The 17,507-nt window shown below is 41.7% G+C and overlaps 1 protein-coding gene across 4 annotated transcripts in view; it reads left to right on the top strand.

Moving 5' to 3' along the window:
- Positions 1 to 5,665: 5,665 nt before the first annotated feature.
- LOC148025772 (vacuolar protein sorting-associated protein, putative (DUF1162)) overlaps positions 5,666 to 17,507 on the top strand; it is a 238,064-nt gene continuing 226,222 nt past the window's right edge. For 2 of the 4 annotated variants that reach the window (XM_087693005.1, XM_087693006.1), the window contains exons 1-3: positions 5,667 to 6,823; positions 6,923 to 7,010; positions 7,110 to 9,496. In XM_087693005.1, the coding sequence (XP_087549131.1) occupies positions 6,534 to 6,823; positions 6,923 to 7,010; positions 7,110 to 9,496 (2,765 nt within the window). In that variant the 5' untranslated portion in view covers positions 5,667 to 6,533. Of the gene's footprint in view, positions 6,824 to 6,922; positions 7,011 to 7,109; positions 9,497 to 17,507 lie in introns of all 4 variants that reach the window. The other 2 variants (XM_087693004.1, XM_087693007.1) reach the window with 2 other exon arrangements.

The following is a 17,507-nucleotide window of genomic DNA, read 5'->3' as shown; positions in this document are numbered from 1 at the left end:
AATTAAAGGAGAGAGAGAGAGAGAAAACCCAAGCCTTACAAATGAGAGAGAGAGAGAGAGAGGAGGGGGTTTTAATTTGAAAAAGGAGAGGGAGGGTGGAGGGGGGGAAGCTTTAATTAAAAACGAGAGGGGGAAAAGAAAAGGAGAGATTACACTCCGGAAAGAGAGGAAGGGAAGGGGTTATGATTGAAAAAGGGAGGTTTAGAAAAGGAGGCAGGTTTGGGGCTTTCTGAACGTACAGCGAAAATAATATAGTAGTAAGATTAGACAAACCTACCTTGATTGTTCTCTTTGTGTGTATGTGTGTGTGCATATATACACGAGCGAGTGTATCTCATTAAGAACTTGTTTCTATCTCTCCCTCTTATTCAAAATTTATTATTACTAAAAATCTCTATTTCTCTCTCTCTCATTAATATATATACATATTAATGTGTACATGTACTTGTGTGTGTGTATATTGAAAGTCCTAACACTTGCACACACACATGCATACACATATGATTAGTTCAAAGAAGTGTAACTATATTTTATAGCCTATGAATATTAATATTATAACAATATGCTCTCTCTCTCTCTCTCTCTCTCTCTCTCTCTCTCTCTCTCTCAAAGCATATTGATTGAGCATCAAATTTATACTTGTTTTCACCAATTAATATCCCTTCTTGCCACCACAATAAATAAATTACAAATGTGCAAGCTTTAATAATGAGTTTTTACTTTCTTACCAATGTTTAATGAGGTTGCTAGAGGCATGTATAAAGAAAAATATTTAGTGAGTGGTGTTTAGAATTGATGCAAATAGAGAAATGTTTATACACCGATCCATGCTTATTGAAGAGAAACTTACATCTCATTTTTAGAAAGATAATAACTTTCCCAACGTCGCCCATATAGTGTGACTAGCAAAACAAAGACTTTACTAATTCTTAGAGAAAATGTATTTTATTTTATTGAGAAAATACAAACATATCTCGATTGATTAGCTATGATCAAATTTACAACAATGTTTTACTATCATTGTTTGTCAGTTTGTGGAACAACACTACTCTTGCCACATGTCAATGTAATACAAATGTAGATTCGGATTGCTTGCAGAAATTATTTTGTATTGTAAGAGAGAGAGAGAGAGAGAGAGAGAGAGAGAGAGAGAGAGAGAGAGAGAGAGAGCTATATATCAATAAAGAGAGAATTGTTTGCTGTAACATATGTTACAATTCAACATAATACAAGTTCTATCGATTTGGAGTGCTTGCACAAATGTTTTCATATTGCAAACATGAGAGAGAGAGAGAGAGAGAGAGAGAGAGAGAGAGAGAGAGAGAGAGAGAGAGAGAGAGAGAGAGAGAGAGAGAGAGAGAGAGAGAGAGAGAGAGAGAGAGAGAGAGCTATATATCAATAAAGAGAGAATTGTTCGTTGTAACATATGTTACGATCCAACATAATACAAGTTCTATCGATTTGGAGTGCTTGCACAAATGTTTTCATATTGCAAACATGAGAAAGAGAGATGTTTACGGAATAGAGAGAACTATTAATGTAGAGAGAGAGAGGGAGAGAGAGAGAGAGAGAGAGAGCTATTTGTTGAAACACCTTTCATAATATAATATAATATACTTCTATCAATCCAGAGTGCTAGCACGAATTATTTTTAGGTTGCAAGAGAGAGAGAGAGAGAGAGAGAGAGAGAGAGAGAGAGAGAGAGAGAACTATTTCTTGAAACACCTTTCATAATATAATATATTATAGTTCTATCAATCTAGAGTGCTAGCACGAATTATTTTTAGGTTGCAAGAGAGAGAGAGAGAGAGAGAGAGAGAGAGAGAGAGAGAATGAGCTACTTACATGTAGAGAGAGAAAGAGGGAAAGAGAGAGATAGAGAGAGTGAAGATGGTGGTGAAGATAATGATGGTGATGGTGGTGGTGGTAGAGCTAGTGGCGGCAACAGTGGCAATGGTGAAAGTGAAAGTGGAGATGGGTGCATCTAAGGCTGGAATAAGTGAACTGTGTGGAACAAGAATAGAGGGGTTGCAAAAAAAAACTCGCTCAAAACACTCAATTATTGCCCTTCCCTTGTAGAGACTTTAGCCAAGGATACTCTTTCTTCCACTCTGACTATTGCAAATTTAGGGGAACAATTGGTGATGGGACTTTATAGTCCGACAAGACTTGCAAGCCTAGAGTTATTTAATTGTTCAACTAATTAAGTCCTTCATGATTAAGTCATCCTTCTTAATGACTGAGGAAGGCCGGTAATCCTTTCTTTGTTGAGCTACTGAACATATCCATCCCCTTTCATGTTCAATGAGTTGGAAGCCAACCCACTGGTCACTAGTCACACTACTAGTCATCCTAGATGTTGGCCCATACAACTACACCTTTATTGTGTAAGACCCTAGCTAGTCTCATATTTCTATAGAGACTGAAGCATGGGCCAGATCATATGCAAAGGGCAATAACCATAGACTATGATTGAGAGAGGAGTCCCCTTGTCTAGAACCCTTAGAATTCTAAGTAGCATTTGCTAGCACCCTTTGCTAGTTAACAACTAGTGCTTGGGCAACATCAGATTGTGGTATCTTGATCACAAGTTGTGGGCAGGCTAAGAGCTAGTTAGGATTAGTCCACATCAAACCTTTGATCCTAGGAGAGGAGATCCAATGCTAAAGGATAGCAATCCAAGGCTACTTATCAATCATCCTCTTTCACAAAGCCATACTCATCCTTTGTGACTTCTTTATCATGTTATCTAGTCAAAAGCACCTTCATTCCTCCTATCCTCAATTAGGATAGCCTTGGATTGCTAAAGGATAGCAATCCAAGGCTACTTATCAATCATCCTCTTTCACAAAGCCATACTCATCCTTTGTGATTTCTTTATCATGTTATCTAGTCAAGCACCTTCATTCCTCCTATCCTCAATTAGGATATCCCAACTAATCTAGTCTAGCATCTTTCTATCTTGATGGGACCATAGAAAGTTCATAAGTAGCTTCTATAGTTTCACCCAGGCTAGTTGACTAAGAGAAAGTATGAACCTCACATACAATGTTGCTTAGGCTAGCATGCACTTGGTGATTGTCAACTTCCTTGTAGAGAAGAGAGGAGCACCATTCAATCTTTTAATATTGTCTTGGAATTTTTTTTGAAACTAGTTAAATCATTGAGCTAAAGTCACTCCAACTCCTATGGGGGCACCCAAATACTAGGGACCAACTACCTGAGTTTGACCACCTTGAAACCTAGTTGGACAATCCATTGTTCAAGTTCCTTCCACAAGAGGAAGAAAAGCTCAGTTTGGACTAGTTCACCTTTGAGGCTGAAAGTTGATAGAATTCAGAATAAACCTCCAAGAGATTGTGAACCGATGCTTTATCAACCATAACAATAGAAGTGTTGTCATCATCAGTAGAGAATGATACTGAGGCATGTGAGCTATCATGTAATGGCGATCCCTTAATGGAGCCATCTTGGATGCATTTGTTGAGTTTGCAAAGGAGCAGATCCATAATAAGTGAGAAGAGTAGGGGTGCTAGGGGGCACCCCCACCTTATAAACCTGCAAAGAGCAAAGGGGGCAATTACTCCATTGATATTAATAGTTACAAAGGTATGTTGGAAGAGTGTGGCCATCATGTTGGTGAAGGTAGGCTCAAACCTCATTATTGTGAGGATAGCCATTATAAAAGACTAGCTACTATCGCATGCTTTGTCCCAATCCATGTTAATGAGGATGAAGTAAGATTGTTGGCTTAAATCATAATCCATGGAAAATACTAGATTTAGCACTGCATCATGTATTTATCTACCATGCATAAATCCAAATTTTTTTCCATGGATGATTTTGGCAAACAAGTACTTGACTCACATAGCCAAGGTCTTGGCAAACATCATGCATTTGTCTACCATGCATAAATCCACTTTTTTTTTCCATGGATGATTTTGGTAAACAAGTAATTGACTCACATAGCCAAGGTCTTGGCAAACATCTTGTAAGAGAAGTTGAGCATTGTTTGTGACCTCGCTAATTAGATAACTTTGTACAAGGTTGCAACTTTGATACTAGTTTAATTAACCCTTGATTCATGGTAGGAGGCATGAGTCTTGATTGCCTAATGTAATTGAGCATCTCAACTAATGCCATAGTTCGGGGCCACAACTTGTGAAAGGTCTCAGTAGGAAGCCCATCAAGTCCTAGGAAATTCCTTACTTTCGTGCTAAAGACCACATCTATAATTTTCTCAAGGGTGAAGGGCTATCCCACAAGTGCTTGATTAGCTTGAAAAGGGGTCAGTGTGCCCTTCAATAAGGCATGTAGTCTATGCTCATAACCAAGGAGATTGGTGGTGTATTCGGTACCTACTATGGCAACCAAATGGTCTTGGAAGACCTTAACTATAGAAAGCTTATTAGTGACCATTCTTCCTTGCTAGTTTTCAATGCATGTGGTTGCTTCTTTTTTCGGCTTGGCTTTAAGCTTAGAGATATCAAATTAATTAAGTTCATCACCTAAGAGCTCCCATTAACATTTTTGCTACACCTTGGTAGCTTTCATAGCCCTTTGTTGCTTGACAAATACATTGACATCTTGGAGGCACACATGGAGAGTTTCATCATTGAGATTTCTAACAAGGGCAACCAAGACCGAGGAGTGTGTCAAGTAGTTTATTAGTTATTATAGACTAAATAAAATATATCTACTTGGAGTTTTCCATTGTATTCTCCTTCCCTTTGACTTTTATTGCAAGGGACATTTCAAAGGTTACCCTTTTTACCAATTTTTCTCCCCAAATCAATGCAACATTGTAAAAGCCACTCTCGTAGTGGTATTGGGGACGGAGAGTGGCTTTCCTAAAGGAAGGAAGAGTAGCAAATTTAGCATATATAGATTTGATTAGGCGACCTCAAAATCACCTCTAGCTCATCAAATCTTTCACTCTCCTTTATTGCCATCGAATCAACAGCCACATACTATTTTACCTCCACCTTGGCAATAAAATGGCATTGATTTGCACCTAAAAAATTGAGTCTAAGCAAAAAAGCTTTAATGAAAAAAGGGAGGGGGAAGAGAAAATGAGAGATTACACTTGAGAAAGAGGGGAGGGGAGGGGGTTTTGAAAAAAGGAGGTTTGGAAAAGGGAGTAGGTTCGGGAAGCCCTGTGGAGGTTTGGGGGTTTTCGAACCTATAGCGAAAATAATATGGTAGTAAGAGGAGCAGGTTCGGGAAGCCCTCTCGAGGTTTGGGGCTTTTCGAACCTATTGCGAAATTAATATAGTAGTAAGATATATTGCTTCATGTATTTTTCCACTATGGTCTTTGATAGCTCATGTACCCTCTCTTTCTTGATAAATTTTATGATTAATCTTGCTTTTCAACCATATTTGTAGTTTGAAATCTATCATGTGACTCAATCTTAACTTTTCAAATCTTCACAAATTGTACACTTTTGCCAAACGAAAATCTTATTTCTTTAATCTTTAGTCCATCACGTAAACATAGAGGTGCCAAAACATTAAAAAAAGTCTTTTCTACCTATGTCATGAAAATTTAAGTCCAATGGCAAGGATACTTTTGGATCTTATCCACCTTGGAAATGCATTCCCCAACCATCAACTTTTGCCGCCATTGTGTGAACCCTCCCTGAGATAGTAAAGAAAGAGATTGAGATAGTGAAGAAAGATGAAAAAAGAAAGGAATCTTCGTCTTGAGGTAAGTTGGCAACCTTAGAGGTCCTGGCTATGGATGGCCACGCGTACAGCTCCTGAGGACCGTCCTCTCGCATGCCACATCAACAATTTGACGATAGGGAGCTCCCTTTCCTGCGGTTCCAGCGCCCTTGCTAGGGTTTTGATGACAAAAACGACTCTCTTGTGCAAATGGCATATCTAGCAGGTGACCCTTTCTGGTTCTAAAGCTCAGGCGTGCTCAGAGGCTCTTTTGCGCAAGCTTTCGGTTGCATGGGACTGCAAGGTCGTGACTCCTGCATGCCATAATGTAAAGCCCCGTCGTGGACATGAAGAAGCCGACAAATTAATGCAGTATCAAATCCAATCCGTCTCGGATGGATGTCTTGATGATGATTGATGGCCAATTAAATGGAACTGATTGTAGGTTTAGGCTGCCTTGTAAGACTTGAGCCTCTATGGAGCATCCAAGAAAGCGTCTTGTTGTTGGAGTCGAGTAAAATCCTATCAGCACCATTTGCAAGCGGCAGGTTATACAGAAGCACAGAAAACTTCCTGTCAGCAGTGGAGACTCTCCAATTTGTCTTGTGTTGAACATTTGGTTTCTCGAGTTATCAGGAGAGTGACCTTATTTAGCTCGAACATTTAAACACACAATGTTTTTACCTTGGTTGAGCATGCCATCTGCAGAACCCGATTGGCCTCTTAGCGTTCTGTCTCGAGGATTACCTGCGGAACCTGATTTGCCTCTTAGCATTCTGTCTTAGCATTATTACGGTTTCTAATAGGCCATTTGCAATAACCTAAGCATCGCATTGCCTTCTTCCTGTCTTGAGGAGTACGTTTCTAATGGGCCTTTTACAGTACATTGAACATTATATTGCCTCATTGCTCCAACAGTGGCTACTAAATAAGGACCAGCGTGCTTCAGTAATTGTTCGCTTGCAGATTTCACAAATTCTTTTGGAGCTTCATCCTCTCCAGTTTGATTGTGATGCCATTAACTCTTCACTATTGATATCCAGCCCCCTACTTCTCCAAAGTGCCTTCCTTGATCATGCAAGTCTTACTATATCATTTTTCCGTGCACCTGGAATCGGCCTTGAACTTCATGGCTTGCATGTTACTACCAAGCCCAGGTATTGTTTTCTAATGGATGATATATTGTCTTATGATGTTAAATGCTTTTAATGGAGGTTAGAAACTAATCAAAATGTGGGGTCTTGCTGATTCGGAAGGTCTATCAATGATGACTTTTGGAGCTCCAAGGAAAAACTCAAACGTGATGAGCATAAGAGAAAAGCTATTTTTGCCCTTGATCCTCCAGTAAGAAGCAACCCATGTGATATTTTACAGCCATGTATTTTGTGAAAGAACTCACAATTGCACGAGATCGGATTTGACCCTTGCAGTTCACTTTTGCAGGGTGCTGCAGTACATAAGACTGCTGAAATGTTGTCAAGACAAGGGCAGTCTAGAAGCATTCTTGGAGTGTTCATAGGTCACACAGTTTTGAAAGCAATAAGGGTCGAGATGCACGACATTTCGCTCAAAGTTGATTCCAATATGGTCAATGGCTTTGGATACCAATACTCATTTTACACTGATTGTTGGACGGTTGATCAGGTATTTCCAGAGGGCTCACGGGGAACAATTGGGTTTGGGGCAGCAATGGCAATAGTTCTGGTTGACCTCTTAAGGAGTGCAGATGTGACAGTTTGCAAAAAATGTATGATTCAAGGATTTCGTTTCTACCTACGGAGAGTTCATTTTGCAGCAGGAAAGCAGGACAACTTGGAAGGTAAGGCTTGTAATAGAGAGACTTTGGGAAAATCTTTATTGGTCTCAAAGGAAATTTTAATGGTACTGAAATATCAGAATACCAGGCTTAGCGAGTTGAATGCAGACATCCTGGAAACAACTGCTACAGTAAATCCCCTTGAAGTCCAAGCTTTGCTTCTAGTAGTTAGTCAGTTTCAGGGTTTGCCAAGGAAAGCTAGTTCAGCTACTGATGAGTCAAATAGTGAAGGTTCAGTCCAGCCGAGCTCTAAGGGAGGCCAGCATCTTTGGCATAAAGTGGTTGAACGAGTAAGGGGTGGATCTTGGAAGAGATTTAGGAATGCTGTAGAAACTCAGATGTTGCGGCAGAAATATATGCAGGTCTATAGCCATTGGCTTCACGAAACTGGTGTTGTTTGTACAAAAGAGTACAAGAAAAGAAGTCTCTCACAAAAGCAACAATGGGTGCTGGAGGGCATTCAAAAGGACCTTTATCTGATGGAACAGGGTCTGCCTGTGGAGGCAGTGACATTTGCCAGGTGTTTAGCCCGGAAGATGCTACATGATGAAGAATCACACTGCACAGCTCTAGCTTCAATCAGTGCAAGGAGATATAACAGTGTTTTCCATCATTTGAACCCAGTTTGTGGGGCTTTGAAAAAAGTCTGGTGCTACTTACTTTTTTTGTTCTATAGCATGTTCAGGCTTATTGGTAGATTCATCAAGCAAGTTATGATTATTGGGTATGATTGGGTCAAGTGCAAGTATGTAAAACATGCTTTAGACTTGATGAGGCGACTGCCTATAGTAGAAAGGTGGTTTGCTGGTCATTTGGAGGGTAATTCAGCCAGGGAATCTAACTCCAATTATACGGGTTGTTTCAACAAAAGAATGTGTACTATGAGATATGCTGTCAGTTTTCACAAGGGTTCTTTCATCATTTCAGGCTCATCTGAAAATCAAGCTGGTGAGAGCTTCAAAAATATCATGGCAACAGCTGGGAAGGTTGTTGGGGCAGCTGTTTCTCTCGTGTGGGATAATATTGGGCTGGCCTATTTGTCAACCACTGAAGTTCTGCATCTCGAGTTGACTTGTGGGTACATCCAGGGAGAGGTAATGCACAGCCAAAAATATCATGAAACAGTGGATACACAGAAGGTTGGTCAGAGTTTTGATTCAAACAGAGGTAATGTTGTTAAGATTTTTTCAACTAGCCCGGCTCCAGATGCTGATGATAAGGTTGAATATGAGAAACCTCTTGTATCATTCACAAGTCAAGGATCAAAACACAGGGTTGAAGATTTAGAAGTGGATGGCCAGCGACCTTTTTTGTTTTTGGCTCTCGAGGATTTTCAGGCTGGGTTGACCAGTAACCTGGGCACAGTAAAGTGCATATTGGCTATGGGTCTTATAGACTGCACTCTTGACAGGCTGTCCTTATTGCATTTGGTGTTTTTGTTCAAGCAGTGCCAGCTTATTTTATGGGATGCTGGGACTTCAACTGAAGTTATTGCTGTTACACCTCGTGACTACAGTATTAGAGAGATTGGAGCTAAGTATTTTAGTGGGATGAAACAGTTAATGTCCTTTGTTTCCATAACAAGGAAACTTTCTCTTTCAGCAGCTATTCAATGTCCAAGGTTTCATTTCTATGGTTTCTTCTCAGATTTGGAAGAGGATTTGGAAGGAATACCCCCTAACAATCACGAGAAGGCTGTTTTGATTATTTGTCTTGGGCTTCTAGAGGCAACCATTCAGCCTGCTGAGGTGCAGCAAATCAATGATAAGTTTGCAGAATCTTCACAGGGGCATTGGTACAACATGATAGAGACAAGAACATGGCTGAGAAAGCCTCTTGTACCTTCTGTTGGCTTTTCAAACTTTGTAAATTACATTGACCATCAACAAATTGGCAACAATCTAACACTATCTATTCAGGGGCTTTCTGTTCTCTTTCAGTCTGATGGCAGTAAGCTGAAAAACTCTCCACTGATGGGACCTGTAAATCTTAGGTGGGAATTGTCAATTTGCAGGTAAGTCGTGAATCTGATGGCAATCTATTTGTTGTCAATGTGTATGGTCCACAGAAGGTGTATGGTTAATGAATCATAAAAAGCTAGCTGTGATATTTGGCTTGGTGGTGAGATCTCTGGCTCATAAAGTTTTGGCTGTGTGTAGCACATGCTTTCTGCTATCTAGCTTTTCACAAGCAAGGCAACCAATTATATAATTAGGCTGGTCAGGCAAGTCTTTTCTAATATAAGGCATTTCTAGATTCACATCTTAACAGATAAATAATTGCCCTCAATGATGGAAAAAAAGGTGCAAAGAAGTGTAGGGTCTCGACAATGAAGAGAACACAATGATGAGGCAGATAGGAACATAGGGTCCATGCTGAAGGCTGCCAGCTAGAAGATTCAAATATCGAGAACTAATATTCGACTTTGCAGTAGGTGTAAATATATAGGCAACTGTGAGGATCCTGGCTGACCAGCTATGGAGAAATGCCCACATAGAAAGATAGATAAAGTAGGGCTTTAGGACAAAGGACCATGAAACCATGGTGGAGCTGGACATGCTCAGTCTTAACCACCCCTCTTAGTGACATATTGGGAATGAGAACCGAATAAGTTGAGGGGCTATGGCCTACAAAAACATATGTATAATGGATTGGGGGGTAAAATAGGGTCCCTCTCACAACATAAGAAAAGTGCAAACATGGTGGTCCAACTCTAACACAATGTAAAAGATTCCCAAGGCTGTTGAGAGGTTATCCCTTGGCAGAAACATCCACTAGATTTTCTTGCATATGGATGATACATCTAGGGGTTGTTAGTTTGATTTGCTGATGAAGAAGATGGTATTGAATCCGAATGTGCTTGGTCCTCAAATGGAAGACTAGGTCATGAGCTAGGGCAATGGCACTTGAGAAGGCACATGTGCATTGGGACAAATTGAGTGCTTACATCCGTTTGTTCATTTTGCTCTCTTGCATGCTAGCACTCATTGCAGATGTGAAGCATATGACGGGTGTATGGCAGATATAGCTTCACTTGGAGCAGCTCTTTAACATGTTGATACGTGGACCTTGGATGCAAACAAGTCTAAGACGAAAGATCACATCAACAAACTGCAACAATTGCAAATGGAGATCCTCAATGTGGGGAAGGTGATCTCCTCCAAGGATTGTCAAAAAAATGACTAAGAGATTAGAAAGATAGTAGGGTTTGTGGGGAGAAACACAGAGTGTGTACGGTAAACACTGAGAGAGAAGAGAAACTCAAAAACACAAGAACACGATGATGATGCGTTGAATCATGCTATGAAGGAAAGCTGATAGAACGGAGCTGAAGCTCAGAAAATGATTGCACTGTCCTGTTTGAATTAAGCGGTAACATGTGTGGGGAATTTGCACATTGAAGGGAGTGAAATGCAATCCTCTGGGTAGTGGGCTATCGAAGTAATCACTAGAAGGAGAAGAATAGTTGTTGAGGGAGCGAACGCAGTCCTTTGATGGCATTGGAGATGAGGAAGACGATCATTAGCTGTCGAGGGAGCGAATTGTAGTCCTCAGATTCCAGGGAGATGGCCTGAGTAGCAAAACACAAATCCTAGATTGTGTTGGAGTTGTCAAAAGCAGGGAAAGTAGCCCAGATGCTAATGCTAGGTGGAGTATGATGATGCTAGATGTAGAGGATCTCCTAGGCTGCAAAACTCAAATACTTGTGTGATGATGAGCTGATGCTAGGGGTGAGAAGGCTGACACTTGATGATGAGGATGTTGTTGCCAAGTGCAGAATGTTGACGCCAGGTGAAGTCCCAACAAAGGTGGTTTGACGGTTGCCAGGTGAGAGATGATGTCGCCAATTGTATAAGATTGACACCAAGATGTAGGGAAGCTCCAAAATGCAAAACTTGATGATGGAATAGGGCGCCTAAAGAAGAGAGAGAAGATGGAGTAGGTAGCCACGAACCACGAACCGCAATGTTTGTCAGAAAGGGTGCGAAGGGCAGTGGAAGGGCTGGAGAGAGAAGGAAAGGGTGTTTGGTGACAAAGGAAGAGGGGTGGAGAATGACTTAAGTGGGTGTGGTGGTGAAGAATGAATGAAGTGATGGCCTATTTATAGGCATGAGCTGTCTAGGGTGGCGCACCATTGAGTGGGCGCCCACTAACGAAATGACCAAAATGAGGACACCAACCCTTTTTGGGGCTATCAGTGTGAAACTCTAAATTAGGTGTGTAAACTAAAGAAGTGGTTTCTCAACAAGGACATGGCTATAACCCCTTTGGCACAACTACCTACCCGTTATAGTGTTTTCAATTATTCTTTGATCACTTTTAGATAGGTTAATACAATTAAGTGGGAGGAATCGGTTCCTATGGTGTTTGATGAGGAGTGATTTAAGCTCCAGTCTCTAATGAAGGGGAATTTGGCATTAAGTGTGTAGGGTTTGCAAGAAGAAACATTAAGTGCATATAGCAAACACTGAGAGAAGAGAAACTAAAAAAAAGAAGAAAAACATGAATGATGAATCATTGAATCATGCTAAGTGAATCAAGCTGATTCAGGTGGCAATACGTGTAGGGAATCTGCACAGTGAAGGGAGTGAAACATTGTCCTTTGGCATTAGGATATCAAAGGTAAATGTTGAAGGCGAAGGATAGTTGTTGAGGGAGTGGAACATGGTCCTTTGCCATTGGAGTGGAAAAAGATGATCACCAACTATGGACAAGAACTCCAAAGGATGAGAAATCATAGGGTGGCTTGGCAGATGAGGGAATCTAACCCTAGAAAGACCAGAAACTGTGAAATGCAGCTTGGATGGTAAATCGGTGCAAGGGAGTGCTTAGATTGAAAAACATAGCCAAGGATGATGGCGCATGGTGGAGAAGATGGTTGCTTCATGATGGAGCAGCCAAATGCAAATGTTTGGAGCTTGTGGAAGTTGATGCTAGCAGGAAGGATAGGTCACCAACAGGAGAAATCTAGTTGCCAAGTGATGCATGATGACGCTTGGTGGAGAGAGATTCTACAGCCCAAAACGCAGCGTGCAAGGTGTGGAAGACATGGTGCCTAGTGTAGGGGAAGGGATGGAGACCATGAACCACAATGTCCTCTAGATGGGGTGTGAGTAACAATGAAGTGGACGGAAGAGAGTGATAGAATGTTAGAAGGAATGAACGAGTAGGATAATCAAATGGTTGGAGTGAGTGTTATATTTATAGGCATAGACTGTCTTGAGTGTTGCCCATTGAAGTCTCTAAGTGGCACCCCGACTCTCTCGAGAGGCATCCAAAAAGCCTTTTGGGGTTGTAAATGGAAACAAAAAATAGGAATGGAGGAGGGAAATTGTAGTGAATGACTTGGTTTCTCAATACCCCCTCTTAGGCCCAAAAAGGAGGGAAAAAGAGGAGTGCGAGAGAGAAGAAGATCAACTTGGGGTTCCCAATGTTCCACTTGTAAGGTAACATGTAGTGAAGGACAGTAGATATGATGAGTTGATAGAACCTGAAACTCAACCTTAGGAGAGAAGCCACAAGCTCCACTACTATATGTTGGAAGATATATGTAGGCCTAACCACCAAGCCATGGCTGAAACATCCAAAGCCCCGAACTAGGAAGAACCTGTAGATCCTGGGTGTCAATGGTAGAAAAGGGTGAGGAAATGGGTGAGGTGGCATATGTGAAGATATGCTAGGGTTTGCACTGAGGAAAAATAGAATGCACGACTGCGACTGAAACACAAGAACTTAGATAGTGACTTGCAAAACTTAAACCCTAAATGCAAAACGCAAAACATAAAACTCAAAACTCAAAATACAAAGATGCAAACACAAATAGAGAGAGAAAAGTACTTTGACGTGAATGAATCAATGTTGTAAACGAATGAGAGAATGTATAGAATGCTCAAGGGTAGAGCTATCTAATAGCTGTGGCTCTTGTGGGAGTGGGTTGAGGGAGGTGTTGATGTGTACCGTACACCAGAGATTGATCCTGAGTGCAACAACCACTAGTCGGAGCAGAGGCTGATGAAGAAAAGTGCTGAAAACACAAAAACAACCTGTTGAAGATGATGGTAGTTGATCAACGGCAATAGTGGACTATGGGATTCTAGGCGACAACATAGACCATGTAGCAGCATTCATGAGAGCTGGACAGCTAGTGGGAGAGAGTTGATGGTCAAAACGTGCAAGACAAGGATGAGGCTGAATGGTAGGCAAACTGTCTATTTATAGATGTGGAAGGATCCTCCCAAATTAGGGCTTTGCATGTGGAACATAGAAACTCTTTAGAACCACTCCCACTCTTTGTTTAACGAAACTGAGGCCAAGGCATTGGACAAAGGGTGCTTGTCGGCTGCCCAACAGCCTATCGAGTCTTGCAAAGGCACCACATTGAACCTCCTTTTTTTTTGTTTTTTGTTGGGTGAGAATAGATATGGTTTGCGGCCTTTCAAGTAGCTGTGCCTTGTGGGGAGAATGAAAGGGATGGTTAGATTTAACACATCACAAAATAAACAAGCTAGCCCCACTACTTGAGGGTGTTGATGTTGAGGGAAAGAGGTGAAGAGGTATGGTGAGGTAGTAAATAACTGCCGGTGAAGACAACTTAGGATTCACCTAGGTGTGCCTAGCACAATGAGATTCATAGTAGTATGCTACATGATGAGAATGCGTATGTAGTAGGTGCCACTTGGATAGTGTCCCTTGCGGAAAAATTGTTCACTTGCCCAAGCACCCTTTACAAAGATGATAAAATCATGCAATGCAAAAGAGGAGGTATAATAGAGGGAGAGGCCGTTATCAAGGACAAAGCCGAATCATGTAGAATACCATGAAAGAGTAAGAACCCCCTCTCAACCTTGGATGTCAATGTTGAAGGAGGAAGAGGAGCTTGTTGTTGGTCTTTGTGTGGTGCCGATAACCATGATGATAGATAGGATGAAGCACCCCAATTGGAAGAGCAAGATAGAAGTCACCCCCATGAAAACATCAAGAGAGATGTGACATGATCTGCCTTGGGAGGGGAAGCCTCCATGCTAAAAGGAGCAAATCTCCTAGGAAGATGAAACTATGAAAGGAATAGTGCGTATCCCCATGTCTCTAGCCTAGGAAGGACTGGTGCAAACCTGCATGTTAGCTCTACATTGGAATACAAAACCTTGTAAAAGAGATTAGAATATGCAAAACAGAGGTTAGTAGTGAGATGCTTCAAAGCAAAACAAAACAAAAAATAGGAGAAAACAATGTGTGTATGTATGAGTGAATGGAGCTAGGGCAATGTGTATGTGTGTGTATGTAGGATATCAAAGGTAAATGTTGAAGGTGAAGGATAGGTGTCGAGGGAGTGGAACACATTCCTTTGGTGTTGTTGGAGTGGAAGAACATGGTCACCAGCTACGGATGAGAATTGTGGAGGATAAGAAATTACAGGGCGACCTGCCAAATGAGGAGATTTGACCCTAGAAGGACCAAAACTGCAAACACAGCCTAGATGGTATAGTAGGTGCTTGCCAAAGGTGGAGCGAATGTTGGGGAGTGCCCAGATTGAAAAATGTAGCTAGAGACGACGGCACTTGGTGGAGGAGATCGTTGCTTGATGATGAGCAGCCAAACACAAATGTTTGGAGTATGTGGAAGGTAATACCAACAGGGAGGAGAGGTAGCCAGTAGGAGGAATCCAATTGCCAAGTGATGGATGATGATGCTTGGTGGAGAGAGTGCTTGTAGTCCAAAATGCAGCATGCAAGGTGTGGAAGACAGGGTTCCTAGTGCACGGGAAGGGAGGGAGACCATGACTTGCAATGTCCTTTGGATGGGGTGTGAGTAGCAGTGGGGAGGATGGAAGCGAGTGATAGAATGTTGGAAGGAATGAATGAGTGGGATAATCATATGGGTGGAGTAAGTGTTGTATTTATAGGCGCAGACTATCTCGAGTGTTGTCCACTCTTGGGTGGTGCCTCGACTCTTATGAGGTGCCCATAAAGCTTTTTGGGGCTGTAAATGGAAATCAAAAATAGGGACGGAGGGAAACTATATTGAATGACTTGGTTTCCCAAGAGGGGCACCCCTCATGAAGCACAAAATCCTCATAGCACCCTTCCAATGAACTAGCTTGGGTTTGCTCATGAACCCTACAAGCAAACCTTTAGGAAAACACAAAGCAATTGAGTATTAAGGAGCCATATCAATGAAGGAACCCTACAAGCAAACCTTTAGGAAAACACAAAGCAATTGAGTATTAAGGAGCCATATCAATTAAGGAACCCTACAAGCAAACCTTTAGAAAAACACAGAGAAATTGAGCATTAAGGAGCCATATCAATGAAAATCAATTGCCTATAGTGGGTGGCATTCGCGTCGGTGAATGTATATGGAATGTAGCCTTCGAGTTTGGATCCATCGGTTGTAAAGACCCATTTGACTCCGATCATCTTCCATTGAGTGGGTTGGGCAACAAGATCTCAAGTGCCATTTTGTTGAATGGTATCCTGTGACATTAAGGAAATGTGACATTAATGTGATATTTAATGTGACATTAAGGTCACAATCATTGAATGTGACATTAAAGTGACATTTAATGTGACATTAAGGTAAATCAAGGGGAACACGCACGAGGATGACCGTCCGGGCTCTTGGGCGCCTGAACGGGGTTAAGGGGAGCCTAGAAATAAAGAGAGTCCAAGAATAGTAGGACTCACCAAGGTTTGACGGCTGGCAATCGGATCACGATGGTCTGGCCAGCAACATACTAGGCAAGGCTGGGAGGTGAAAGGAATCACTCGTGCTCACCGATTGGGACTGTTTCTTCTGGCTTCATCGTCTTCTTCTGGGAGGTCTGGCCAGCAAACCTTGGTGAGTCCTACTATTCTTGGACTCTCTTTATTTCTAGGCTCCCCTTAACCCCGTTCGGGCGCCCAAGAGCCCGGACGGTCATCCTCGTGCGTGTTCCCCTTGATTTACCTTAATGTCACATTAAATGTCACTTTAATGTCACATTCAATGCTTGTGACCTTAATGTCACATTAAATATCACATTAATGTCACATTAATGTCACACATCCAACTCTTGCTCCATAGCCTTCTTCTAATGCTATGATTGCAAAGCCTCCTTCGTGGAGGTAGGCTCCCTATCCTATATGGGACGAGATATCAAACAATAGTTGCTACAAACAAGCTTGATGGAGTGTGCCTAGTTCCTCTTGAGATTGCCACAAGGCATCATGCAGTTGCCACTCCTTAGGAACTCCTTCAAACCTTGCATCACGGAGTGTATCAGGTGCCCAACAAGGAGGACGTTGATACTATCCTCGCCACTCTACCTCTGCTGAAGTCTTTGGAACACATCCACTAGTGCCGGCTCAACGGGTGAATACGGTGGTGAAGCAATCTCCTTCTCCACGGATGTTGGAGCCTAAGGAGGCATAGGCTCCAAAGTCACGTTCTCTAAGTATGGGATGTTCAACACCCCCCTTTGCAGGTGGAAACTCATTGAATCGAACATCTCGACTTGTGTATACCTCCTGTGAAACAGGATCATAAAGCTTGTATCCCTGGGACTGTGAGCTATCACCCTTTTGGAAGCCAACTAAAACTTATCCCTTTGTTTCTTCGAGATGTGAACATAAAACATCACACCCGAATATCGTGAAATAAGACACATCTCGCTTTTGACCAAAGTAAGTCTCTAAAGGTGTCATATTCACCACGGGCTAATGTATCATTAGTGGATGAGCACGGAGGAACCATTTGTAGAGGATTTAAAAGAGGAGTAGAGAAAAGAAGGTATTTGGACATCGGCACAGACTGCAAAAAACAAGAGTTCACATACAATATAACCCAAAATCTGATCAAAATAAGACAAAATTTGCTGTAAAAAGTCAACAAATCAGTCAAAAACTACCAAAAACAGCAAAAACGGCCTGAAGGAATAGTCATCCAGCTAGGAAGGAGTCAGGAACATCAAAATGCAGGCTGAGTACTGGCACAAATAGGCTGAAAAACTGTCACAGCAGCCTGAAAACTGAAAACGCAGGTAGCAA

The sequence above is a fragment of the Lygodium microphyllum genome, chromosome 14 (assembly GCF_053477565.2).
Source record: "Lygodium microphyllum isolate KBCC chromosome 14, Lygodium_microphyllum_v1.1.10, whole genome shotgun sequence".
Classification (NCBI taxonomy): domain Eukaryota; kingdom Viridiplantae; phylum Streptophyta; class Polypodiopsida; order Schizaeales; family Lygodiaceae; genus Lygodium; species Lygodium microphyllum.
The sequence above is the reverse complement of the archived record's forward strand: the minus strand, read 5'-3'. Positions and strand labels throughout refer to the sequence as shown.